Below are 27,113 nucleotides of genomic sequence, written 5' to 3'. Positions count from 1 at the left end.
GAAACATTACACAACCTTTACATTTCTGTGCAGCTGAAATCTTGGTAAGTCTGAATTGAGAGAATGAGCCTGAACGCATCACGAAGCTACAAAACAGCATTTTTACAAAAGCAAGACTGTGCTGTGTGCTAGCTTAAAAACAAATCACTACGGAAAAGGAAACTCACATTCATAAATCCTGTGTGGTGAGATGGAGTGGCACTGAAACACTAAATACAGAATGACGGTGTCGAGTCATTTCTCGCTTCAGAGGCACGATGAATGGATGTCTACAGGGATATATCATCATATATATGTGGTGACAATTTGTGTCCGCATCGCAAGATAATTCATTTGTGTAATATATAATTAAATGGGCTTCCGTAGAAGAAGGAATAGTAATTGTAATACAATAAGATAAATAGATAATAATAAACTAAGTGTTTGGTTCACCTTGTTCATTCACAACCGGAAGCTGCTTCCACACCAGGCTTTAATAGGAGCTGTAAGTGAAGAGAAGCGCTTGTTTTATTCTGCTTGGAGCACCAGGCGGGTGGAGTTAGCAACTCAAGGACAACTTAGATAAAGTCAGGTACATTTATGTTATAAACTAGAGAAGTTTATTGGTACTTCACTGGCTGAAGTGTCCTGTTAAAATCCTTTAACTTGACAAACTATATGTAGTTTATCTTGCTGTACTCAAGGTATGTTAACCTGCAAGTAACCACAATCAAAAAAGGACTACAAACAAACTTTTTGGCAGTTGAAACATAGCTTAGCATAGATTTGTGGCTAGTTAAACAAAACAAAAAAACATTATATAGAGCCTAAAATGTTTTTTGTACCAGCATGTTTATTTCTGCTGTGAAGCCTCAAGTGGTCAATCGTGGAACTGCACTATTTGGCAATTCCGTTTTGGCACCAGAGGTCAACGCTCAGTTTTAGCAGATATGGTGGTGCAGGTTTTTTTTTTTGGAAGTTAGGAAAACAAGGACTCCCTGGACAAAAACCGAATGGGATTTTTTCATTGGATTTTGGATTATTGCCAAAAATAAGCGTTTGAGGCTTCCTGTTGCACTCCAAGCAGTACTTCCTGTTGAAGCCCGGTGTGGAAAGCCCTCTGTAAGATTCTCCTGACTCTGAAGGTGCTTTAACATGCTATAATTGTGTAATAATCCATGTGTGTATATATAGTTGGTCGTCCAATATTACAGTTTAATTGTGGCCCTAAATCTAAATTAGTAAATGCTGTTAGGCCTATATGTGATCTTCTGTAAAACTTTTTTCTTGCGTCTGTTCCATCAGAAACGTTGTGCCTTTCAGTTTTACGAGTATTTGTCATTGCTTACAGTTTGTGTTCAGAACTGGACATTCGAGATGCTCGTAGTGCAGCAATCGACGATACAGTAATTTGTGTATTGTTGAGAAATTTAAATAAAAAAGCTATGAAATGTTCATGTTTTTAAGTTGCATTACGATAAAAAAGTGTTGTTTGGGAGTAAAAAAGGTAAATTCGGATTTGTTTACACATTTTCTGCCAATTTACCAACAGATTTGTTTATATTTCTTCATTTATCACTAATTGTTTTACAATATTTAGGGATGAGAGATGCTAAGGCAAGTTTTACACTGGCTCATGAAAACATTTATTGCAACCAGATTAGAGCGATTTGTAGATAAATATTCGTACCTAACATAATAAGAACTTTACCTAGAATGATTTACGTATTTATTTAGCTAAATAGAGTATACTGCAAATTAGCGTCCAACATTTGTACTCAAAACAAGTTAATCTCCACATATGTATTTGACCAATTTCAGACATATTATGGGCCATTAGACTTTAACAAAGATTGCCTCTATGATCATTGAAAATCTCCAGATGCAATGATCCAGTGCAAATAGGGTTTTAAAGAATAACATGTAGGTGTTTTATAAGAGTGTCAAACTCTGGTCCTTTGTACGAAGCCAGAGTCTATTTGGTCAAGATTAGACGAGGGAATCAAGCTACTTTTTTCTTTAATGGTTGGATCAACAGGTATATCTTTTTGAAGACACTCAGCAACTTTCTGTAAATTGAAGACGTACAGGTGGTTTATGTCCCTGAATTCATGTGCCAACAAAGCAGCAGAGATTTAGTGTTTCAAATTATGTTGAATATTTTACTTTTTTTTCAACTGGAAAGTTTGTATGCATTAAGTGGTGACATACAACTCAAGAGCACAGTGGTGTGAAAACAAAGTGACGGGATCAGAAACTCAAAACTGATCCTTAAAGTTTTACAGCACAATGTGAGGAAAGCAAAAAATGTTGAAACAAGACCGCCAGCAACCAACCAGTGTTTTGTTAATCAAGTCCCTCTCATTCACAATCACACACACACACACTCAGAAACACACTCATCGGACACACAAAACAAAGACACAGGAGACTTTTGGTTCCATTGTCCCCCTCCAACGCCATCCCATAATGGTGCATTATCATGCAAACCATGCAAAAAACCATGAAAATGTATTCATATAAAAAATAAGTGTTACAAAATGGCATAGCAAGTATATGTATCCATTCAATCGCTTTTTCCGTTTCCTGATATCCTGAACTTTGCAGTGTCTACACTAAAAATCGCATGCGTTACATGCAGTGCGGTTGGCTTTGCAGCGATAAAGCTTTTGGGTGTATATAGTATGTATTTTGAAGTTCTTTTTTTTTGTTACCTAAACTTTTGCGAAGATTGTGCTGTACAGAGTTTTACTTTACAAACTGTCTGTTATTTCCCTTTTTTTCCTGGGCAGTCTCGATGCCATGGCTCTCCGTCTGGACGGCGGTCGGTTGATGAGAGCGTTTGACCTCTAAAGGTTTGGAACTCGCTCACAACCTCGCAGCATCAGGGTGGATTAAACCCCGCCTTTTACCTCCAAATGGTACGGTCCAGAGGTGGCTTTGACCCAAACTAATTTGGGTTTTAGAGGCATGGGTAGGATTTAAGGTCTTAACTCTGAGTTTCTGCATGATGCACGAACACGTCTCAGGGTGGCGTGTTCCAAACAGCGTCACCAAACCCCTCCCCAGTGGAGGATAGTGGGAGTGGCCCCCCACTGGGTGTAAATGGATCTGTATCCGTGTCTGTTTCTCCCTCTGCCAGGTAGCTTGGTCTGGGTTTCGTCCAGCTAGCGTTCCCGGCCCCCATTGACAAATCATCCCCTTCCTCCCTCTCCGCAGAGATGCTAAACCCACTTAGCGACCGCTCCAGCTCCTCGTGGTTCACGGATAGCATGGATAGCGGCGAATCACCCCCCTGCCCCCCTGTGGTCCTTCCTGGAACTGCAGATAAATCCTGCAGAGAGCTGATGGGCAACACCGTGGGACGCTCAACGTAAGTAGGGATGGCGGCTGGAAGGTCGCGTTGGTGGAGGTGTTGATGCTCAGGAGGTAAACGGCTAATAACGGTTACCCCCGTCCCCTCTCCGCCTCCTCTTCCTCGACCGTAACACGGATTCCCCTTGGTGTCAGGGATCTGGTACGCCATGTGCGGGAACGCCTCGGCGTAGTTGAGGAAAACCCGCCGGATTTCACCGTTTGCGGCAGGAGCGCAGGTCTCCAGGGTCATGTGGGCGGCGCCGGCGGAGTCAACCTGCAGGTGCTCAGTGTGCTGGATGTGCATGTCCACCAGGAAGTCCAACTTCTTCTCCATGTCCTCCACCTGAGCAGAGATGGCAAAAGTACACACATCCTTTATTCAAGTAGAAGTACAGATACTCATGTTTAAAAATACTCTGGAAAAAGTAGAAGTACTGACTAAACTTCTTTACTCAAGTAAAAGTAAAGAGGGCTTTGAAATGTACTTCAGTAAAAAGTACCCATAACTAGCAGCTGTTTTAAAGAGTACCTGACCTCCCTTTATATTAATAGAACAATAATGTCATTGTTAGCTAATGAATGTTTCCATGCTGAACAACGGCAACATGACAACGTTTTCATTGGTCCCTCTTCTTTATAGAAGACCAGGAAATTATGGATACAAATAAAAGTACTAATACCACACTGTTACAAGTAAAAATCTGGCATTGGAAATGTTACTTAATTAAAAGAAAGTAAGCATAACCAGCATAACATTAAACGTATGATTGACACCTCTTTTGAACCGTTAGAGCCAATAGAATCGAGGCGAAGTTCCTCAAATCCATCTAAACATTACCCATTGGTGAATGAGTGATGCGCAGCCAGAATGCCCCGGAACCGGAAGCTGCGATACACTCTGGTGGCTATCATTAGCAGCAAATATGAAATCTCCGTTTTTGACATAAAATTTGAATGATGGATTATTAGTAATCATTTCAAATTAACACAGACACATTGGATTAACCTATGGATTAACCTTCAGCAGCGTTTTTATCATTTTAATGCCATTGAACACGACTTTTGATCAGAAAACAACAAAGGTAAGACGTTTTTAGCCGTTTTGGCTCCGTAAAGCTATTTTTGTTGTTGTTGTTTGTTGTCGTTTCGCCGCAAATTCTGATCGCTCAGTGATGATACTTATATGTCTGGAATCTGTGGAATCTCAGCTTGCTAATCGATATCTTGTTTGTGCAGATCCGATAAGTAATAAGGGTATTTTACCATGATTTCTGTGCTAAGTGAGTTAGCATTTTTCCGCTCAGGGCTAATTCAGAGCCTTTTTTATTACCCTTTTGTTTCGTTTAGCTAAAAATGGTTAATATTGTCTGAAAGCTGAGTTTCTTCCCGTTAAGTGAGTATGACACATTCATAGTTTAACTAATGTCAACTTTGTTGTAGCATCAGCTAACCGTTAGCTTGCTAACGTAATGTGACTTTACATAGCAATGTTAGCTTTGAATAGACACAGCTGTCGCAATCTGTTTAGAAACTTTTGTTTTAGTTTGCGATACAATATCTCCAATGCATGAAAACATCTGAGTTCCTTTATCTTGCTCACACAGTGCTTTGAAGCTTGAATCCTCACCTGTCTCTCCACCCTGACAAATCTACCCATCATGCTTTGGTCTTCGGCATCTGGCAAGGACACGGCTTTGGCAATGTCGGCCTCATGCCTGCAACACAGGGACAGTTAGTGGAGGTGGACTTCACAAAAATGTGTTAAAGGGGGAAATAACAGTATCATTTGCGTAAAGCATCAACTTTGGAGGTAAACAGTATTCAGTATCATTGAAACTGTTAACTGTGAAAGAGAATCGAGACAAAGGGTTAGGGTTATGTAAGCAAGATACATTTATAGTTGACATTTCAACTAGCTTTAATACAGCACATACAATTAAGTACTTGCAGTTTGCAGTCATTTTCTTTGTAATATAGTCAAGGCAAAGCAATTCAAAGTATTTAATATAATATTGCATTACAATGATAAGATTACCTTGTCAATTCATTATGTTTAAACAGAGTGACTGTACCTGGGTGACTGATTGGACGGGTAGGTAGAGGGCGTTTTCGGAGTTTTCTTAGTTTTTGGAGTGAGGGGGACTCCAGGGGCAAGAATCATGTCGATCCTGAACAGAACAGAAACAGAATGAGCTTAAGATAAATTATACTTTTCTTAACTCAAACAAACTAGTCCAGCTGGCGAGGTTACTGACCTTGTCTGGAGGTATTTAATTCTACAGAGCATGTCCAGGTGTCCAGCAGAGTACTGCTCGATCACGTCTTTGACGTCGTAAGGCCTCAGAGTTTCCTTAAACCGCTTCTTGTTCAAGAGGAATTGCATGATCCTGTGAGAAAAATAGTTTTAAAATCAACAGTTTGGACAGAATCTCTTCGTTCATACATCTCAAAAATATGGGGCATGTTTACAACCTGTCTGATAGCGTGATAATTCTTGTTCTTGTCCTGTTGAGATTTGTATGTTGGCATGTCCAAAGTTCTAAGCATTTCACTTCTTTAGACACTCAAATTATCTATTTGTTAGATCCAAGCCACTGTAAAAATCTTTATTCATTTATCCAATTATGGCTGCTTATCCTGGTCGAGGCCGCTGTCCGATGCGTTTCCAGGCCAGATGTTCATGGTTTGGCGTTCCCAAATTAAAACTATAAATGTAACTAGGAGGGATCTACCACCTCTACCGTTTTCCTGTTTCCAACATGACCCATTACCCAACTAAACAAACAAAGGTCGACTAGACAATGGGAAGCGTAAAATCCAACCAGTTCGAGATCAAATCTGACTGTCAATCTCCATCTTACCATCACTCATGACTCAAAGATACACTCCCTCCAAACCATTTCAATCCATCCACACTTACACACTAGTACCTGGGATCAAAGACCAACACCTTATCTTTCTGATTGTACTTGGGATTAAACTTGACATCTATCAGTTCTTTGAAAGTCTTCTCCAAACTTGAGTCCACCCTGCCACCCACTGAGCTCCTTCTTTGGTCCCAAAGATCTCCCACTTTGAGCGGACTTAAACCCAACCTTTCCCAGTGTCTGTGGTTGCTGCTCGAGCTTCAGTGTTTGGCGGAAAATCTTGGGTCCTGAAACTAAACCCTGACAGGTCTGAGGATCCCATTCAGACCCATTCATCCCTGAAATAATGGTGTGGAAGGAAGCAGCACTTTCACAGGGTTAATCACTCATCTCACAGGCCCTCACAATAGATTGAATTCCTGCATGATGTCAGCTGTGTGGCCTATGGATTTACCAGCACACTGTAAGCATGAGTAAGGCCGGCCTTCACTGTCTGGTTCCCACTGATAACTATTGTACTCCTGCTATAATGCTCTGTGCTGTATTTATTTCTCAGTCTTCCAGCAGTTTGTATCTAAATCTATCAATTCAGGTCAAATGTGGTCAAAAGTTTGCCCATGAACATCTTCGATTTTATTGAACAGTAATTTCCAACAAATTCCACTGAAATGTTATTTTTACCTTCAGCGTTTTTCACCATATATTTTCTTCTTTATTGCCTTTGTTGGGCCATTGTTTTTCTTTGCACGTTCCCACCATGGACGATTGATCAGTGGAATAGCTAACCATCTGCAGGACTTATATTGCCAACATTTTACACAATACTAACAAAACAAGGATCGACAGGGAACCTCAAACCCCAGGCTAAAATAAATTCTCTGCCCTCTCTAGGTGGAACATTTGTAATCTGATTCACTCTGACTACATCCATTGTCACTTATCACAACCTGGAGTACACTTCTGCATCAAAGCAGCAAAAAAAAAGAAACCTGGAGGTCAACAAAAGCAAGATTTATAGCTGCTGTCAAGGAGTTTCTGAGTGCTTTCTGGTTTATGGAACATCATTATATTTTACCTGCAATACAGTATATTATATAGCCAATAGCACCATCCCTTCGAATAACATGAAACTATATTTTTATCTCATGAAACAATATAACGTCAATCTTTTAAACGATCAGGGACAATTGATGCTCTAATGCTGTTTTGTTGAAACTTTGAAGGAGCACAGAGCTTCATGAAAAGTATATTTAAAGTTCCTGACCTGACTGCTCTGATGACCAGTTTCAGTGTTGGGATCATTTCCTCCATGAGGATATCTGGAGGGAAGCCTCGCTCCTCTAAGGCTGAATCTGCCAGGGCTCCAGAATCTGACAAAGAAAAACAAACCATAGATAGTTTGAATGACAGTGGCCATATTGTCTGGGACCAGTTACCACATTTAGAAATTACATCTTGTAGAACACTGTTAGAACAATATCCCTGGTCACCGGCTTGAGCTTCAATCTCAGGATCCATGTATCTGTGATCCTCTCCAGAATGGAAGTAGTCATCACATACAGAGCATCAGCTAGTTCCTGAACAGTGTCCTTCACATGCTGATATTGTCGAAGTCAACTTTATTGTCAAGCTTTCAGTTTGTGTGTACAGACAGAGAGATCGAAATAAATGTCCCACAATCCCGAATACAAAAAAACAAATATATATAAAAATATGTATATCCTATACTGTCTATACACAATCAACAGACACATGTATACATATGCACACATTAAGACATAAATAAAAGCACCAATCAATATACAAAATAACAGTCACTTCAATATCTTTGGGAAATGTACAGTAGTGCAAGATAGCAGCGTAAAAAGTGTCTGGTGCTGGATGTGAGTATTTGAGTTACCATGTGTTACTCTGATATTGGAAGAGTACATTCAGTATTTTCCCAACAAACACCAAGCCTTTATTTTTATGATCGCAGCCTTTATTTGTTGCGTACCTTCAGAGCCCTGACGCATCGTGTAGGCCTTCATGCGGAAGGCGGTGCGAAAGCGTTCTCTGTTACTGAAGCCGGCGGGTTTGGGCTCCTTGGACGGACTTTCCTCGATGGAGTCGGCCGGACCCATGAGCCTCTTCCCCGACCCGATCGATTGCCGACCGCTGGGAAGGCGAACACGCTCAAGTAAACTCATTTTTTGGCTGAAATGGAAAAAAGACAGAAATCAAAGTCAGTCAAAAAGTCAATTCAACTTTATTGTCGATCTTCCGGTTTGCGTGTACAGACAGAGAGATCGAAATACCGTTTCCCACAATCCCAAATACAAAAATACAAATATATATATATAACAATATGTATGCAATCAAAGACACATTTATACATATGCAGACATTAAGACCTAAATAAAAGCACAATAATCAATATATAGAAAATAACAGTCACTACTGTGATAATACATAATATACAGTTCCTTTAATGTCTTATGACAGTTCTTTTAATGACCAACTTCTCACTTCAAATACAAAGCTGGTGATATTTTTTTGCCCGGAAATAGGAACATGGCGGAACATGTTCTGTCATCAATGTTAAGAATTAAAGTTTTATAATGAGGAGATTAAGAGGCATATAGTTGAGATCTTTGCTTAAAGGGGACCTATCATGCAAAATGCACTTTTGTACATCTTTTCTACATGAATATGTGTCCCCGGTGTTCCAGGGAACTCACCAAGTGTCAGAAAACACAACCCTCTCTATTTTCCTCCATACCCAAATCTCTAAAAAAGGGGCTGCAACGGATTGTGGACCTATCATGCTATATTATTCAAATATAGCATGATAGGTCCACTTTAAGTGATTAGTGTCTATCTTGCTTTAGGCACTTTTTTGGTTTGTCGAATTATCCCTGATCAAGGTCTATGGACTGAAATGTTGTCTCCTGTCTTAACAAGTCTCCAACAAGGTGTAGGATTTCAGGTCTGTTATCAGTGAATCGTTGTTTACACTACATATGGGTGGACTTAAGACATGTTTGACAAAGTCGTTAACCAAATGTTGGTGGAATTACAGTCGGTCCAGCCTTGTTTCCTTCATAGTGTGTAGGTGATAAAGGAAGTATTAATCTTTTAACTGCAATATTTCTGTAAGGTTTTTCCGTAGCTAAAGATCACTGAGATGTGTGAAAGCTGCAGGTCGAGTTCTTTGGGTTTCTAATCTTTTGAATGCCTTCTAGGGACTCTATTTCAATATGTAGTCAGGATATATTGCAATTAAGATAGAATGATTGAAACATCCTGGCAAGGACAAAAAGATTCGGAGACAGTTTCTTCCCGCGGGCAGTGAGACTGTTAAACAATTGAACTGTTGAAACAACTTCAAACATTCATCTGCTACTCAGTAGTATGTATCTAATACCTAATATATATATATCATTCCAATAACTTGTATATAGACTCGTACTGCACTATTCCACATCATCACTTTATTTTATAACTATTTTTCTGTTTGTATTGCTCTTGCTCTTATTGTTATTATGTTATTATGTTGCATTGTTGGAGAAGCCTGTGACATAAGATTTTCAACTACATAATTACTCTGTAGCTATGTCAGTTTGACAATAAAGAACCTTGAACCTTGAACATAGTCACTGAACTCCTGCTGAAACCCTCTCAACGTTTTTTGGAAAACTGTTTGACCTGAAAGCTTCGCACGTCCTGCAAAACATTTTTGTGTTTCTTGCATTCTTAGGACGAAACAAACTCCTTCATCATCTGCAGGAATCTCTCTTCTAGTCTCAGCAACAACCTTCCTTGAATCTGCCTTTCCTCTCACAGAGGACTTAAAGTCTTCATGCTCTGCTGCCTCGGCGTAACAATGCTGCTCTCCTGGCAGAAGGAAGCCTCAAAGAGCTGCGAGAGATTGGTCTCCTTTATTGTCCAATGGCTGACAATATTTGGCAGCACAAAGACAAGAGCTCCCTCGGTAAAATAAGACTCCTGTGTGCCTTGGAAGAGGCAGAGAGGCGGGGTAACCGGAGCCGACAAACAGCCGAAAACAGGGCCTCTGAAACGTGGAGCGTTCTCAGCGACTTTGCTCCCACAGCAGACACACAATATGAGCCTCTATGTGGCCTCGGGGTAGAATAGGGACGCAGATTACGGCGCTGAGAGGCTGCAGAATAGGACGCTTTAAAGGAAGAGAGAATCTCTTTTCGGCCGAATAAAGAGCAGAAAATTACGTGTGATTATCCCGCTGCTCTCTGTAAGGAAAGCAACACAACAGGAAAAACATAATGCATCTTATCTCCCACCGCTCTGAGCCTTCCCAGGACACATATTGGTTTACTATACCTGGGCAAATTTGCAGTGCTATAATATTAAAGGATAAATCCACTTCATTACAACTTGGCTATTATTTCCTTGTGTTTTGCGATTGTTTCAAGCTGACTATCAATTTCTGTAGTGATCTAAAACACTTGATTTGGAAATGAATGTTAATACATCAAAGAAATTGGTAATTATCATAATTTTTTCTGGAAGACTATGAGCATATAAGTGGTCTGTAAACTATGGATATGTTAGAGTCATAACTTTGGCAGTTAATGTCTTCTCTTCTGAAATAATGTCTGAACATTACAAACTTCATACGGATAACCACAGGTTCCATTACAGTACATTGGTGTTCCTATTTATGTTTAATTACCACAACTGTATATTTAAGTGGAAAGGAATATGTTTTATGAGACTTATCTAGGTTTAATTGTGTGTGCTTCCAACTAGAGTTAAAAGGGAAAGGGTCTTAGCACACTTCAAGCTTGGCCTTTTCTTACTCGAGCAGCTCCCAGTGACACAACTATCCCTTGTTCCTTATCTGTCATCAACTAATCCTCTTGATCTCCTAAATCCCAACTTCTGCACCTGTAAGAAACATTGTCTGCACTCCAAAGGTCTGTAATGTGTTTTCACAATGAGAGCTACGCTAACCATCACCTCTCTTTAAACCTAACCCTAATTTAACCCTATCTTTAAATCAAGTCTTCAACTTAAAATGTTAGGATTTACCTTATAGCAATACATTTACTCAAGTAAAGTATGATTTTAAGGAACTTGTACCTAAAGTAATTCCATTTTATGCTACTTCATACTTCTACTCCACTACAACTTGGAAAATATATTGATCTTCACCTGACATAATGTGTTACTAGTACCTTTGCAGAATCCTATTCAATTGAATTATTATGTATTATTATAGATTGAGATTAAAAAGTCCACTCCACCTTTACCAGATGCCAAATTAAAATGATGAAATATTGAAAATAATATATTGCTATTTAGCATAATCAGTACTTTGAGTTTTGGTACTTTAACCTGTTTCACGCCTTCCCCCGGTACCGGGCGGATAAACGCGTCATTTGCAGGAAACAACGTCTAAGGAATCTTAATATTGAATAAAACTATGAATGTGTTATATCCATGTAACGGGAAGAAACTCAGCTAACTGATCTTTTTAATTTTTTCTTTCAAAAAAACCCCACAATGCTAGCACTCAGCCTCTGAATTAGCCTCGATCGAAAAAACGGGACCGACAAAGGCACATAAACTCACTCAGAACTCCCTTATTACTTATCCTAGATGCACAACCAAACACTATTTTTTGGTGTCCTGGAGACACTGAATCTAACGGTGCCCACCTCAACACTCAGTGATAAACATTCGCGACGCTATCAACGAAAGCGTACATCATCACATGTGGAGCCAAGAAGCTAAACATGTAAATATGGCTCACCTTGGTCAAAAGTGGTCTTCAATGGCATTAAAACGATAGAACAACGATGCTGCAGTTAATCCATAGGTTCATCCTATGTGTCTGTGCCTTCTTTGAAATTATTTCTGATAATCCATAAGCAATACAACTGCGTTTTAGTTTCCAAACTCCAGAAGGAGACATTCCTCCAGTTTAGTTTCGCTTTCCACACGCGAAGCGGCAACATTTTTTCTTTATAATGTGTGTCTATGTGAGTCTCCTCCTTCGATTCTATTGGCTCTAACGGTCACAAGGGTATGTCAACCAACCAGATCGAGCAAGGGGGGCCAGAGATAGGTCAAATCCACCCAAATGACCCCAGATGGCCCAGTTTTTGGCTAAATCTCTCTAAAAAGGTCAAATTTCACTTGTTTTGCATCAATCTTGATACAGGGTACTTATTATATGTTGTACTTTGGATTCCTAAAGCTTTTAGTCTACTAACCCATCATCCAAGGGTAGTTTTCACTATCTGTAAAAAATAATTTTTGGACGGACACTATAATTTACAGTTTTTTACTATGTAAAATCTGAATTTTCTTTAAAATAAAAAACATTTATATTGATTCTGACACTTCTACATCCAACTCACAGGTTTATCATTACTTTGAGAAAAGATTATTAATTTAACCCTTTTAGAAGGGAAGATATGGTCATTTGTTCTGGGAATGTCATTTTCGAGCCTGAGACCTGAAAAACAGGCTCAGAGTGGAACAGGTTAAGTATATTTTGATGCTAATCCATTTGTACTTTTACTTAGATAAAAAAAAGTGTTACTTGCAACTGAGTATTTCTACACTGTTGAATTACAACTTTTACTTATCTAAACAATCAGAGTATTTCTTCCAACACTGCTTTAGGAAAGTCCCCACAATGTGAGTGTGTAATCAGAGTTATGTCCCCACATTGCCACCAAAACAAAACACACCAACACACACACACAAACTGAAAAGTGATTTGAGATGGGATATCATTTTCTGTCGGTGCTGTATTGACTGGACCACACAATACAGCTGGATAACACAGATAAAAGTATAGTAATGTGCAGGGTACTAAGTGGCTTATCACCCTCTGGTTGGACCTGGCAGCTCTGTTGTAGTTTTTGGCCGCCGTCCACCGTTTCGCTGAGAGCAACAAGATAATGTCAGGGCGCTAATTTCCCAGCCGCTGATCCTACAAGGGACTTACAACTCTCTCCACATCGCCTCGTTCCCCCCTCTCTGCACCCTGAAGTGTCTTTACATACTTTTGAAAAGAATATCCTATATTTTATTTCCCCTGTTTTCCTTTAGACACTTCAATCTGTTCAAGGTTCAAGGTTCAAGGTTCAAGGTTAGTTTATTTGTATAGCACAGTTTAAGACACAGAGGCAATTCAAAGTGTTTTCACATAGGCATTTAACACATAATAATGATGTTCGTCTAATTGTCCTTTATATTTATTTCTCCCATTTTTTCTACATTATCTTTGTGCTAAATACTTTGCCTTAAAGATACCCTATTCTGTTGTTTGTAGTGTAGTTTGTTCTATAGGTTTTAGTGCATGTAGATGGTCTGCAAAGGGTGAAATGCGTCTATTTCTGGTAATTATTTGGTTATACTGGCCGTTAATGTTAAGCCAACCAAACAAAGTTTATCGTTAAGTGTCTAAGTTATCTGCCCCCCTCACACAGACACACACACGCACACGCACACGCACACACACACACACACACACACACACACACACACACACACACACACACACACACACACACACACACACACACACACACTATCAGCCTGTGTATCAGGGTCCTGTTGTTGTAGCTTTTAGCAGCAGTAACTTAATCCACATGTTGAACATGGCGGCTCAATGGAGGCCAAGAGGCGTCGGAGCAGAACGCTGCAGTGTAATGAGGCTATGTTAGACATGGGGGGGGAGACAGATGCTTTGGGTTGATAACACACACCTCAACTGGACTGGGGAGGTAGTTGTGTATCATTACAGCCTATGGATATTACTCAAAATAATGTATTCATTATGAAGTGGCTTAAAAGTTTCTAGATTCAATTCCAACATACGGGGGTGTGATTTCAACGCACAAATAATCCAGAACGATAATCCATTTTGTCAAGATGAATCCATTTATTTTCCATTGCACCATAAATCTCTCCTTCTGAGTGTGTGTGGTTGAACTGGTTTAGCTTCTTCCCCGTCTAAAACCAACCCCTTCCCCATAAACAAAAATAATATAGCATATAGGAGACCAAGGGGTGTCAACAAATATATTCAGGAGCGTAAACAACTAAGGTGAGTAGATAAATATTCAACAAATAGTATCTGCAGGCCATGTATACTAATAAAACAAGACATGTTAAACAATAAAAAAAAAAAAAAAACGCATATAATAAACTCAGTTAAAGGTGGGGTAGGTAAGTTTGAGAAACCGGCTCGAGATACACTTGTTGTTATATTCCATGGAATGCTCTTAACATCCCGATAGCAATGAATATCTGAAGTGCTTTGACAAAAAATCCATTAAAAAACATCATCTGTGGAAGCCGTAGTTCTGTAAAAAGCACGACCAATCATCTGAGCCGGCCCGGCTAAAATAACTGGATGGCCTACCTGCCTGTCAGCCTTCCATCTGTGCACAAACTTATCTCGTGCCCTCATTGGTCATGTGCACGTTTGTGTGTGTTGGAGGAGGGGCTCTGTGAGGAAGTGGCAGATTTTCTCCGGTTGTGTATTTTCAAATTCTAGCGATCTCGAGCCGGTTTCTCCAAAATGACCTACCCCACCTTTAAATGGCTCCTACACATTATATAATATGTTAAATCTGCTAAAGATGTCCTTTTTATTGCATTTTTCCATGAAATGCTGGAGCTTCAAAGATCCAGATTTTGCAGCACTTTTCATTAATAAAGGTGCTTCATCTTCCTGATAAGTTATTTGATCATGTGAGCATGCTTTCTCTGGGCTAACCTGTGAACAAATCTAAAGATGTCACTATGTTCCTGAAGTCAACAAAGGAGTCAATAGAGGCTTTGCAGACCATTTACATGCACCAAAACCTATAGAACGCACTAGGGGAAAAGGCACACACAAACTGAATAGGGCCCCTTTAAAAAACAAAAGTGTTGCAGAGTTTTCATCCATAAAGAAGATCATGTTTCATTTTATTTGAGTATATTTATATAACTGTGTGAAATACCGGCCGATGAACAGTCGATGGGGTCAGTGGTCACCAGAAATAACTATGTATTGATCACTGCGATAGATTTATGACATCATTTCCGCAGTTTATGAGGATGAGACACATTTCTTCCACAAATCAAACCTCCTCGGTGAGATTTGCTCTGCGTGTTTTGCTGCAGAGATTCATTAACATCATCAAACCCAAAGCCCCCCATCTCAGGCTCTAATTACTCGATCTAAACTGTCATTCATAATTGAAACCATAACTAATGGACTCGCTAATAGGCTTTCTAAAATAAATCCTGCAGCCTAAATGCCATCAGAGTAGCTGATGGGGAAGGCGGTGCTATTAGAGAGCGGGACAAGTGGGAGTTTTATATCACCATTCATATATTTACCACATTAACCCGGAGATTTATTCCTCTGAATTAATACAGGACGCTATTTAAAAGCGGGGGTATTCGAGGAAACCTTCATTAGTATTTCCAGCATGTGGAGATATTTAAAGCACCATCAGAAAGACTCTGAGATTTAAAGATCGCTGTAGGAAATCAAACAGTGACCTACCTGGCTATGCCCTCCAAGTGATCCTTCCTGCAGGTGGAGAGAGGGGAAATTAAAAAAGTTAACAACCGAGGACTGATTAAAGCTGAAATATCCTTAAACAATCATAAAATACACATATTTATACATATTTATATTTTTTGAATTCATATTTAAGCAAAAAACTGTCTTAAAGTCACATTTTTAAAGCTTTTTGCACAAAGTTTCAATACAATACAAATACTTTATTGTCAGATCAAGTCCGATTGGATGACTAATCCCCCCCCGTTTTCGACCACCCATACCAAAACTATTTCTATGAGAGATACCCCTACCCCAGGTTAAAACAAAACAACTTTTATGAGAAAGTAATCATCTCTGGTACATACAAATAAAATGTTTGAGTAATTAGACTCAGAAAAGTATAAGCATACCTTTTGGATTCTTAATTTCCCATTCCATTGTCGCCTATCATTCATGTGTTTAAGTGTTAATATTACAAAGGTGGTAAAAGGTATTGATATGATATTTGCTGTATTGTATGCATCCCTCTCTGTGAACATCCAGTCCAAATTCGGTGACATTCTGATTATTATTTCCAGAGATACATGGGATAAGGCCAACGCTGTCCCATTCAGAGCAGCCTACATTTTCACTATTTTCGGTTATGGGAACGTTGCAAACATCAACCAAAAATCGTACCTTAACTTTTAGGGGGCCTAAAAGTTCCTCTACTTACTACTTGAACCATGTAGTATATCAATAATGTAAAACAGTCATAATCACACATTTAAAAAACTGAAGAAAGTTGTTTTTCACATTGAACACATGTATCTACTTGCCCCAAAAATAAATAAAAATGCACCATCTATTGCCAATGGAAGTTTAAAACAAGTAAAGCCACACTAAAGCTCTGTCTATTTGCTTGGAACATTTACAACAATAAATGTCTATAGTACGATTTAATAAATGAAGTTTGGTCTTAAATGAACACATTTCATGCAACTACTGTACATGTTTGCAACATTTAACAAAATGTACAGTAGTTGCATGAAGGACTTTTAGGTAAACGTATGTCATGTCCTTTTTAACGTGACTTTAAAGTTACTTGCCTGAAACAGGGGAGAGAGATAATCGTTTCGTAGAATCTCCACGTGGCAATAAGGTCGTCCCTGATTGGATTGGTGGAATAGTATCGCCAGGCAGACTTCAGATAGGACGACAAAACACAGCAGTTTTAATATGAACAGTCTGATTCAGTTAGCTGTACAGTTTGTTTTCAGACTCTCACCTGGATGAGCCCGGCGGCCGGTTGTCGTCTCTTCTCAAAGTGTTTCTGCCTGTGCTGCTCCTGCACCTTCAGAGCCAGACCTGACCCCAGGATGCCCTGCACACACAAAACACCATCATGTACCCCTCTTTAAAAAAGAAATATCCATGGACCCAACATAAGCTTCCTATGGTTTGGTCACGTTAGGTTTAAGGTGTCAGATCCCACTGCATCGGGCAAAATACACAAGATCTTAGATATGATTCACAAGATAAAGTCATGAAAATAGAAAATCGGTGCAGGTGTGTGGGCTTACATAGTGAAGGTTTTTGCAAACAGAAGATTTCTTCTTATTAAAAATGATGCAAAATCTTTATTTTGTATCTAACATTTTGGTTTGCTGTCCCTCGTGATCATTTGGGCTGTTTTTGTTTGACTCTAACCAGGAGGTTCTACCTGTTACCAACTTACTGGTTAACAATCTCAACAGGAAATCAAGAACAATATAACAGCTACTCACCAAATATGCAAATGATTCTAAGAAAAATACAGATTAGTTACTTAATTATTTATAAAAGATATGTGAATTAAGGTTAAAATGAACATGTTTGTTTAATAAGGAAACAAACATGTTCTGTAAATTGTGCTGATCAAATAATCAACAGGACTGATCTTATGAAGTGTAATTCCTTTTTTTAAATGTCTTCATCAATCACATATTCTTAGCAAATAAAGTAGACAAGCTAGACATTAACCATCAGCAGCAGTGTGTGTTAGATTAACCACTGCGGTTATCAATGTGTTTTCTACAGCAGAGTGTACCCACTGCAGGCAGAGCGAAGAAGGAAACTCCGATCAGAGCGAAGGTTCCCGCCAACAATCGGCCCGCCCACGTCTTCGGGGTTTTATCCCCGTAACCAATGGTGGTCAGCGTGATCTGCAAAAGTGTTCGAAAAATATCACTCATTACCTACTTGAGCTTTAATCTCAGGATCCATGTATTCCTGATCCTCTCCAGAATGGAAGTAGTCATCACATACAGAGCATCAACTAGTTCCTGAACAGTGTCCTTCACATGCTGATATCCAAGAGAGGGAGTTACACAGTCACAAGATGGAGGAATACCGGTTCTTGTAATCATACATCCTGTCATGTACAAAATACTGAGTTTTTTCTCAAAATGTTGGCTTTTTTCTGAAAATTCTGACTTTTTTCTCAAAATCCTGACTTTTTTTCTCAAAATTCTGACTTTTTTCCCAAAATCTCGAAAATCCTAATTTTTTTCTCAAAATCTCAAAATTATGACTTTTTCTCAAAAATCTGACTTTTTCCTCAAATTATGACTTTATATAAAAATCTCGAAAATCCTGACTTTTTTCTCAAAATCTCAAAATCCTGATCTTTTTCTCAAAATTCTGACTTTTCTCTCAAAATCTCGAAAATCCTGACTTTTTTCTCAAAATCTCAAAATTATGACTTTTTCTGAATACTTAAAAATGTTAATAATCACTAGTCCCCGGCTTGAGCTTCAATCTCAGGATCCATGTATCTGTGATCCTCTCCAGAATGGAAGTAGTCATCACATACAGAGCATCAACTAGTTCCTGAACAGTGTCCTTCACATGCTGATATCCAAGAGAGGGAGTTACACAGTCACAAGATGGAGGAATAGAAAGCAGTATTCAATGTTTACTTCAGATTAGCTCCACGTCAGAAATGATCATGCTTGTCATATGTCTATCTCCATAGAGGCTGAATCATCATGTTAATCACATAGCTATCATATGCCTAAAACAGTCCTGATGCTCTTCTAGGTAATCAGACATCCTGTCATGTACACAGCTACATTTAGGATACCTTTGTTATCATGTGTACTCTGATATTGGAAGAGGACATTCAGTATTTTCCCAACAAAAAGAGACAAATACAGAGTAGAAACTGGACTACAGTATCTACTTCTGTACTTACACTTGCTATCTTCAGTGTTTTAGTGTGCATCAATGAAGTATGGCAAAAGGCACTATTAGTACCCAGATGTCTAAAGAGAACTGGATCCAGCGTTGGAGGAGATGCCCCGTTAATTCCTATAAGAGTTGCTCAGTGGCACATGAAGCCAAAAATGGAGCGACTGTAGATTCAGAAAGTACCAGTATGTGCGCTCATAAAGCATGCTCAGTGAATTGTTCCTTAAGCTCTTCCTCCCATCTCCAGATCTTGGATCAGTCAATTGAATGGAGAAGAAATATAACTCTGGTTTCAGCTTTTAGCGCAACTTTTAGACCCGTGTGATTTAAATAAGGGTTATACAAGTGTTGGTCGTTTATGTAGCAAGTATGCAAGTGTAGTACCACCGTTTGGCCACTATGAAAATGTGCTTGAACGGCTGGCCCTCCTCCTGCTTCTCACAATCGACAATCAACGACCGGCATCTTGGCTAACATTAGTCGATGCTGCTGCTCTGGTGAAGCCAACACTATACAAAAAATGTGGATTTCATTCTCTACGTAATCACTTTAAAACCACGCTGGTGTCAAAATAAGCCACTGTTTATTTTATTGGGAGTCATTTAGTGGTCTGTTCTGGTTTGTCGATCGTTACTTCCTGTGATTTGAGACAACAGTGTACTAGAGAGAGTATCTGAAATGATCCACAGCACTGCTCCTCTCTGTAACCTCTGTTTGAGTCTCTGATGGCCGCTCAGTGTGTTTCAGCCTCATCTATAACATGAGGGGTGAGTGTGTTGCTCAAGGACACTTCAGCGGGGCAGATGCTCGCTGTCAGAGATGTTGATCTGTGGCCTGCAGGATGAAGGAATCTCTAATGAGGACAGAGAGCTGGAAGGCTTCATCAGAGCAGGAAGCTGAGCCAACACTGGACCAACACTCAACCAGCTGCAGGCTCTCTAATCAAATCAAATCAAATCAAATCAGGTTTGATTTATAAAGCACATTTAAAAGCGATTTTTGGTCGAGCCAAAGTGCTGTACATGTAATAAAAACACATTACTACAATCACAATAAACGACAATTAATTACAACAGTTATATCTTAAAAACAAAATAAAAATAAAACACACGGAAAAGTCAGGAGTCGTGCTCCGCTCTAACTAGAAACCCAGAGAGAAGAAGTGTGTTTTTAGTTTAGATTTACTGGCTTCATGTGTTGTTTACTGGATCTTTTGCATCATTGAAGTGATGATTGCAAGATGGCGCCGCGGACGGCTGCCTCTGTGTTTTTCAATTCAATGCGTTCTATTTCTCTGTTTTTAAATGTTAGTTTTACTCATTCATGCACCACGACATCAAGTCAAATTCCTCGTACGTGTTAACCTACCTGGTAATAAACCTGCTTCTGATTCTGATTCTGATATTTAACAGTGATAATAGCGCTGATGTGCAGTACGTACCAGTCCCCACCAGAGGGCGTCGGCGTACGTGTCGAAGTCCTGCGCTTTGGGCTGCGCGGTGGGGTTGTCGGGGTCAGAAACCTCCATGGAGACATCGTCCTTCTCCACCAGGTACACCAGGAAGGAGGCGAGGATCAGAGACAGGAAGCCGATGTACCACGCCGTGATCAGCTCCTGAAAACACACACATGCACGAAAATGTGACCATTAAAGTGGACCTATCATGCTATATTTAAATGATATATTGTAGGGCCATACCTATATAAGGCATATTTATACGTTTCTGTTTTCAAAATACCAAACAAATCATGCATTTCAGCCATGCCTCATTTCGCTCTATGTGCTGTTCTCCAGCCCTGTTTTTGCAGGGGGCTGATTCTGTGAGCTGCAGCTGACCACGCCCCCCTGCAGGAGAGGGGAGACGTGCTCTGATCAAGTCAGAAGAGGGGGAGAAAAAAAGATCTCCGTCCTCCGTGTTTTATTATATTATTATATAGAGTCGTTATTCATTTGTTTGAAAGCTCAATAAATAATAAAGAAGACCTTTGACCGGCACTTTTCTAATTTTGTCCGGAAGATTTAAACTTTAACGGACATCTTGACCGGCGAAACAAACTGAAACTGAAACTCTGCCGCACGGTCCCCTCGTTCCTTAGAAGAGGCAGAGAGGTGGGTGTTTGTCATCTGCTGGTGGACTAACCGGAGAGAATTACAGTGCTTGCCTCGACGGGGAGGGATTGCATTGAATTAAAGCAGCGGGAACAAACACTTGCCTCGGGGAGGGAGAAAAAAAGCCACAGCGGAGAATAAACAGAAGGGTAACCATGGTAACCATGCACGGGAAGTCTTCTTCGCTGCTTTTGTGGCAGACTACAGCGCCACTTACAGGCCTGGCATATGTACTACAGCGTCTCCAGCGCTTTCGAGCGGCAATGGCCGGCCGTGGCCCAACCCCACATTCCCCTGATAGGTGGAGAGTTGGCCCAATAGCCGTAGCGCCACCGTCCTGACGTCAGGACAGTGTTCAAATCTGGATCAGTTTTTATCAGATCCGTTGCAGCCCCTTTCTTAGAGATTTGGGTATGGAGGAAAATAGAGAGGGTTGTGTTTTCTGACACTTGGTGAGTTCCCTGGAACACCGGGGACACATATTCATGTAGAAAAGACGTACAAAAGTGCATTTTGCATGATAGGTCCCCTTTAAGTTCTCGTTAAATTCTCATTAAAAAGCGTGTTTCTCCTAATGGTGGAGACGCATTTGCACCGGTTGACCGGTAGTTTCAAGATTCAAGATTCAAGGCTTTATCATCATGTGCTCAGCAGCTACAGTGTAGACATGGCAATGAAAAACAGAGCAACATGAATATATATAGGACATAAAACAAATACAACAGATAAAATAGATAAAACAGTGCAAGTAAATACAGATCCCATCCTCGGTACTGAAGTTATTTCACGACATGACACTTCAATTGTTTGTAGTGATAATGTTTTAAGATAAGATAAGATGGAGCTGGACTGCAGCACTTTGACATATAAACGAACGTTACTTTAATTCAGCTGTTTTCCCCAGTATACATTTCCCAGCCTCCACACTGCAGTTTCTATGGGATAAAAGCCCACCTTGCTGTGGGCGTAGATGGCGGACCCCAGCAGTTTCCAGGTGCCCCCCCTCCGGTCCATACGCAGCATCCGGAGGATCTGCAGGAAGCGAAGGCTGCGCAGAGACGTGGCCAAAACGTTCCCCTGATTCCTCACCGCCACCACGGGCACCGAGGCGATCAGCACGAAGATGTCTGGGAAAACAGATTCATGGAAACATTAAAACACATGGAACGAAACCGTAGTTTCAAGATTCAAGGCGTTATCATCATGTAGCAGCTACAGTGTAGACATGGCAATGAAAAAGTGAAGTCACAGGCTCCTCCGACAGAACAACATGAATATATATAGGACATAGAACAAATACAACTGATAAAATAGTGCAAGTAAATACAGATCCCATCCTCGGTACTGAAGGTGTTTCACGACATGACACACGACATGTTGTTGAGCTGAATTGCAGCACTGTTACAGCCTTTATTTAACATATGAATGAATGCTACATTCATCAAACCCCCTGGCTAAACGCGTTCACAGACACTGAACACGAACACAGGAACTTATTCAACTGTCTTTGCAACCCCATTAAGTGCTAAAGAGATTACAACTAAAGTAACAGAGATTAAAACTAAAGTAATGAGCCTGTTTTGAAAATGTAAGAAGTAGAAATCAGTAACAAAAAACTGTAAAAACTAAAGTAGAAACAAGTTCTCACAACTCGTTTTTTTTTAACATATCATTCCTAGGTTCTATAAACCAATACAAAGCCAGTATACTGAAACACAGAGCAGGTCTGGTAAACATCTTACTTATTTTTCCATTTCAAAATCATTGGAGCACTTCCTGCTTCCTGTCTGCATGCACACATACGGCAACATGTAGTACAAATATTCATATCCATGACTTTAGCAAAACTTGAAATACTGTGTTACGTGTAAAAGTAGGGCTGTGCGATTATGGCAAAAATCATAATCACGATTATTTGGGTCAATAATTGATATCACGATTATTAAATACGATTATTCATTGACTTTGAAAACATCCATTTATTGAACTTTAAAACAAAAACAAATAATAATTTGAACAGTATCTTTTTAACTGTTGATTACCCTGAACGTATAATTCAACTGAAAAACTAATACAAAAATAAATTAAATAAATTATACATTTAAATAAATAATATCAAAATAATAAATACCAATAAACAAGATCAACAAATATTTTGGAGCGCACTTCCACAAGCTACTAAACATATATAAATATGATAAATACAAATAAATGAGACCAAAATAAATTGGATCAAATATGTTGCAGTGTCACAACCTAGCAAAGCAACATAATTGTTTTTTTCGATTATGTTGTTTTCGTAATTGTGGCAGGCCAAAATCGTAATTGCGATTAAAATACGATTAATTGCACAGCCCTAGGTAAAAGTCCTGCATTCATAAAAGATAAAGACAAAAGTACAAGAGAATTACGAACAAATTGTTATTAAACTCAGTAGAGGTGTTTAATATGCAGAATGGCCCCTTTCTGAGTGTTTCAATAGAGGGCCAAAGATTCATGGAAAAATATTCTTTATTAGACGCTTTTATCAAACCCTTAATGAGCAGACACAGTTATTAAATGTGCTCTGAGGAGGGGGACGCAGAGCGGAGGGATGAGCTCCTAGTGAGTGAAACGCTGATGATTGAGTTGTAACACATCACAGTGACCTTTAACTGCAACAGCCTTTAAGTCATCAGATTAAGTGTTTAGGAAAATGGGTTTTATGACATTTCAGAATAAAATGAAAATTAAAGATCAATAAATAAAAATTGCATTAAAGTATTTATATATATATGTGCAGTAAAACGTGAAATAAAATATAATGAAAATATTTATAAAAACATATGAAGTTAGAAATGGTCACCTTTTGCTAGAATAGCATGTAAATGATATTACAATATATTCAGAGATATATTAGTATGAATAACAATGTGTTTATTCGTCCTCAGTGTTATGCATGTTAATGATGTTTAATTTTTTTAGGACTCCTTACCCAGAATGCAGAGCGGTTTTCGAGCAAACTTCAGCCGCCCCCTCCATCCTTTGTACCGACAGCAGCATCCTGCGGCCCAGACCCTCAGACCGAACTCTGCTCCGAAGATGAAGATAGCAAACGTTTCCTGAAGGAAGAAAAATATAAAACATATCAATTAAATGGTCGTTGTTTGTTAAGAAGAAAAACACAGGGTCGCTCTATTTTTATACATTTCTTTACATCTTTAAAGGTCCCCTATTATACTGTTTTTCATCAATATATCACAGGTCTCAGATATATACAGAGCCTGTCTCTGATTGGCTGAAACACCAAACAGATCATTGCAACATTACCCATAATCCCCTCTGTTTCAGCCCTGTTTCCAAAGTGCTGATTCTCTGTCTGTTAAATTAGATGAAAATAAGGAGCCCCTCCCCACGCCCCTCTGAGAGAGATTTGGTTACAAAGAACTCAATGGTGCTCTAGGAGGAGATCCAGGTGATAAGGTGGGGGGGGGGGGGGTTACATTGGTTGCTGATTGGCTAATGGTTACACAAGACAAAATATCATTATGACATCATAAAGTGGCCGAAATCTGATCAGCTCATTTTCAGACAGGTTTTTATAGAAATGGATCAAAAAGAGAGAGAATCTTTGTTCCTGAAACTTTCAGAGTCTCTTTCCACAGAGGGGACACATGTTGATGAAGAAGAGACATGAAGAAGAGGGGACACATGTTGATGAAGAAGAGACATGAAGAAGAGGGGACACATGTTGATGTAGAAGAGACATGAAGAAGAGGGGACACATGTTGATGTAGAAGAGACATGAAGAAGAGGGGACACATGTTGATGTAGAAGAGACATGAAGAAGAGGGGACACATGTTGATGTAGAAGAGACATGAAGAAGAGGGGACACATGTTGATGTAGAAGAGACATGAAGAAGAGGGGACACATGTTGATGTAGAAGAGACATGAAGAAGAGGGGACACATGTTGATGTAGAAGAGACATGAAGAAGAGGGGACACATGTTGATGTAGAAGAGACGTGAAGAAGAGGGGACACATGTTGATGTAGAAGAGACATGAAGAAGAGGGGACACATGTTGATGTAGAAGAGACATGAAGAAGAGGGGACACATGTTGATGTAGAAGAGACATGAAGAAGAGGGGACACATGTTGAGGTAGAAGAGACATGAAGAAGAGGGGACACATGTTGAGGTAGAAGAGACATGAAGAAGAGGGGACACATGTTGATGTAGAAGAGACATGAAGAAGAGGGGACACATGTTGATGTAGAAGAGACATGAAGAAGAGGGGACACATGTTGACGTAGAAGAGACATGAAGAAGAGGGGACACATGTTGATGTAGAAGAGACATGAGAAGAGGGACACATGTTAGGGACACATGTTGATGTAGAAGAGACATGAAGAAGAGGGGACACATGTTGATGTAGAAGAGACATGAAGAAGAGGGGACACATGTTGAGGTAGAAGAGACATGAAGAAGAGGGGACACATGTTGACGTAGAAGAGACATGAAGAAGAGGGGACACATGTTGATGTAGAAGAGACATGAAGAAGAGGGGACACATGTTGATGTAGAAGAGACATGAAGAAGAGGGGACACATGTTGACGTAGAAGAGACATGAAGAAGAGGGGACACATGTTGATGTAGAAGAGACATGAAGAAGAGGGGACACATGTTGATGTAGAAGAGACATGAAGAAGAGGGGACACATGTTGATGTAGAAGAGACATGAAGAAGAGGGGACACATGTTGATGTAGAAGAGACATGAAGAAGAGGGGACACATGTTGACGTAGAAGAGACATGAAGAAGAGGGGACACATGTTGATGTAGAAGAGACATGAAGAAGAGGGGACACATGTTGATGTAGAAGAGACATGAAGAAGAGGGGACACATGTTGATGTAGAAGAGACATGAAGAAGAGGGGACACATGTTGATGTAGAAGAGACATGAAGAAGAGGATTTTGCATAATAGGTGACCTTTAAAGTTTGTTTTTATTTGTTTATCTGTCAAAAAGTAGTTTATTATTGTTGTTGTTGTTAATTTTCCTCTCACCACTATAACTAGCATGTGCGCAGAAACCTTCTCGTGCTCCTTGAAGGTCGTCAGGATGGCCAGAATCAAACATCCCAGAACTATCAGAAACCTGCAGACAGACGGACGGACGGACGCACACACACACACACACACACACACACACACACACACACACACACACACACACACACACACACACACACACACACACACACACAGTAAATACAGGAGTGTTATAGATACATGAAAACAGTTCATGTACAATAAAGCAGTTTCTGGTGTGACCACTAGGGGGAGCTACATCTCTACTGTTCTCTTTCAACACCAACAGACACAGCTTTCCCTCTCTTCTGGGAAAATCTACTTTTGGAAGGTTTTAAATAAATTACACATTTAGAAATTCACACTGCATGTCAAACACATATTTAGATCTTTGATACTACATTGTTTTATTAATAAAAAGTTCAAAATCAGAGCACAGTCTTTGAAACCAACAGAAGTTCTCTATTTCCTCTTGACACAGTTACGTTTTTGCAATTTCATTATGTTTTATGACATTTTAGTTCACTTTACTCTCTGTGTTTTTATGGGTAAGGTTTGTTAATGTGTGCATACTTTTTAATTTAATCAACACTTTGAACTCAGGACTTTTTCTTGTACTTGAGTTTTTCAAGAACAGTTTTTCTTCTCTTATAATGAAGTACTTGCCCTTTCTCATCTCTACCTCTGTTTCTGAATCATTTATGTTCTGTTGTGTTTCCATTAGCGTGTGTTCACAAACATCTCAGAGAAGTTCGTGAAGTGCTGCAACAACCGTAACAGCATGAATATTTTACAGCCAAATCTCCGCCTGCAGGGTTTTACATAATTCACAGAGAGGAAGTGATAGCAGCGAGCAGACGTCTCCTCATTGACCGTTAACGTCACTTAACCCTTACGTCTCGTAGTGTTTCTGCTCAAAGCTATCCAGAGGACAGAGATGATCCTGGAGGTCGGTGTTAACTCGATAGGATGCTACA

The 27,113-nt window shown here is 39.6% G+C and overlaps 1 protein-coding gene across 2 annotated transcripts in view; it reads right to left on the bottom strand.

Annotated features, from left to right (window-relative positions):
* Positions 1 to 1,596: 1,596 nt before the first annotated feature.
* kcnq3 (potassium voltage-gated channel, KQT-like subfamily, member 3) overlaps positions 1,597 to 27,113 on the bottom strand; it is a 109,296-nt gene continuing 83,779 nt past the window's right edge. Inside the window, exons 2-16 of one of the 2 annotated variants that reach the window (XM_034135977.1) lie at positions 26,113 to 26,203; positions 24,039 to 24,165; positions 22,019 to 22,191; positions 20,396 to 20,569; positions 17,817 to 17,927; positions 17,012 to 17,107; positions 16,829 to 16,927; positions 15,745 to 15,767; positions 8,200 to 8,399; positions 7,468 to 7,573; positions 5,592 to 5,723; positions 5,409 to 5,504; positions 4,964 to 5,051; positions 3,495 to 3,679; positions 3,005 to 3,359 (exon numbers count right to left, since the gene is read on the bottom strand). In XM_034135977.1, coding sequence (XP_033991868.1) covers positions 3,005 to 3,359; positions 3,495 to 3,679; positions 4,964 to 5,051; positions 5,409 to 5,504; positions 5,592 to 5,723; positions 7,468 to 7,573; positions 8,200 to 8,399; positions 15,745 to 15,767; positions 16,829 to 16,927; positions 17,012 to 17,107; positions 17,817 to 17,927; positions 20,396 to 20,569; positions 22,019 to 22,191; positions 24,039 to 24,165; positions 26,113 to 26,203 — 2,056 coding nt within the window. Of the gene's footprint in view, positions 3,680 to 4,963; positions 5,052 to 5,408; positions 5,505 to 5,591; positions 5,724 to 7,467; positions 7,574 to 8,199; positions 8,400 to 15,744; positions 15,768 to 16,828; positions 16,928 to 17,011; positions 17,108 to 17,816; positions 17,928 to 20,395; positions 20,570 to 22,018; positions 22,192 to 24,038; positions 24,166 to 26,112; positions 26,204 to 27,113 lie in introns of both variants that reach the window. The other variant, XM_034135976.1, reaches the window with a different exon arrangement.

Source organism: Trematomus bernacchii, unplaced genomic scaffold (genome assembly GCF_902827165.1).
Source record: "Trematomus bernacchii unplaced genomic scaffold, fTreBer1.1, whole genome shotgun sequence".
NCBI classification, from domain to species: domain Eukaryota; kingdom Metazoa; phylum Chordata; class Actinopteri; order Perciformes; family Nototheniidae; genus Trematomus; species Trematomus bernacchii.
The sequence above is the reverse complement of the archived record's forward strand: the minus strand, read 5'-3'. Positions and strand labels throughout refer to the sequence as shown.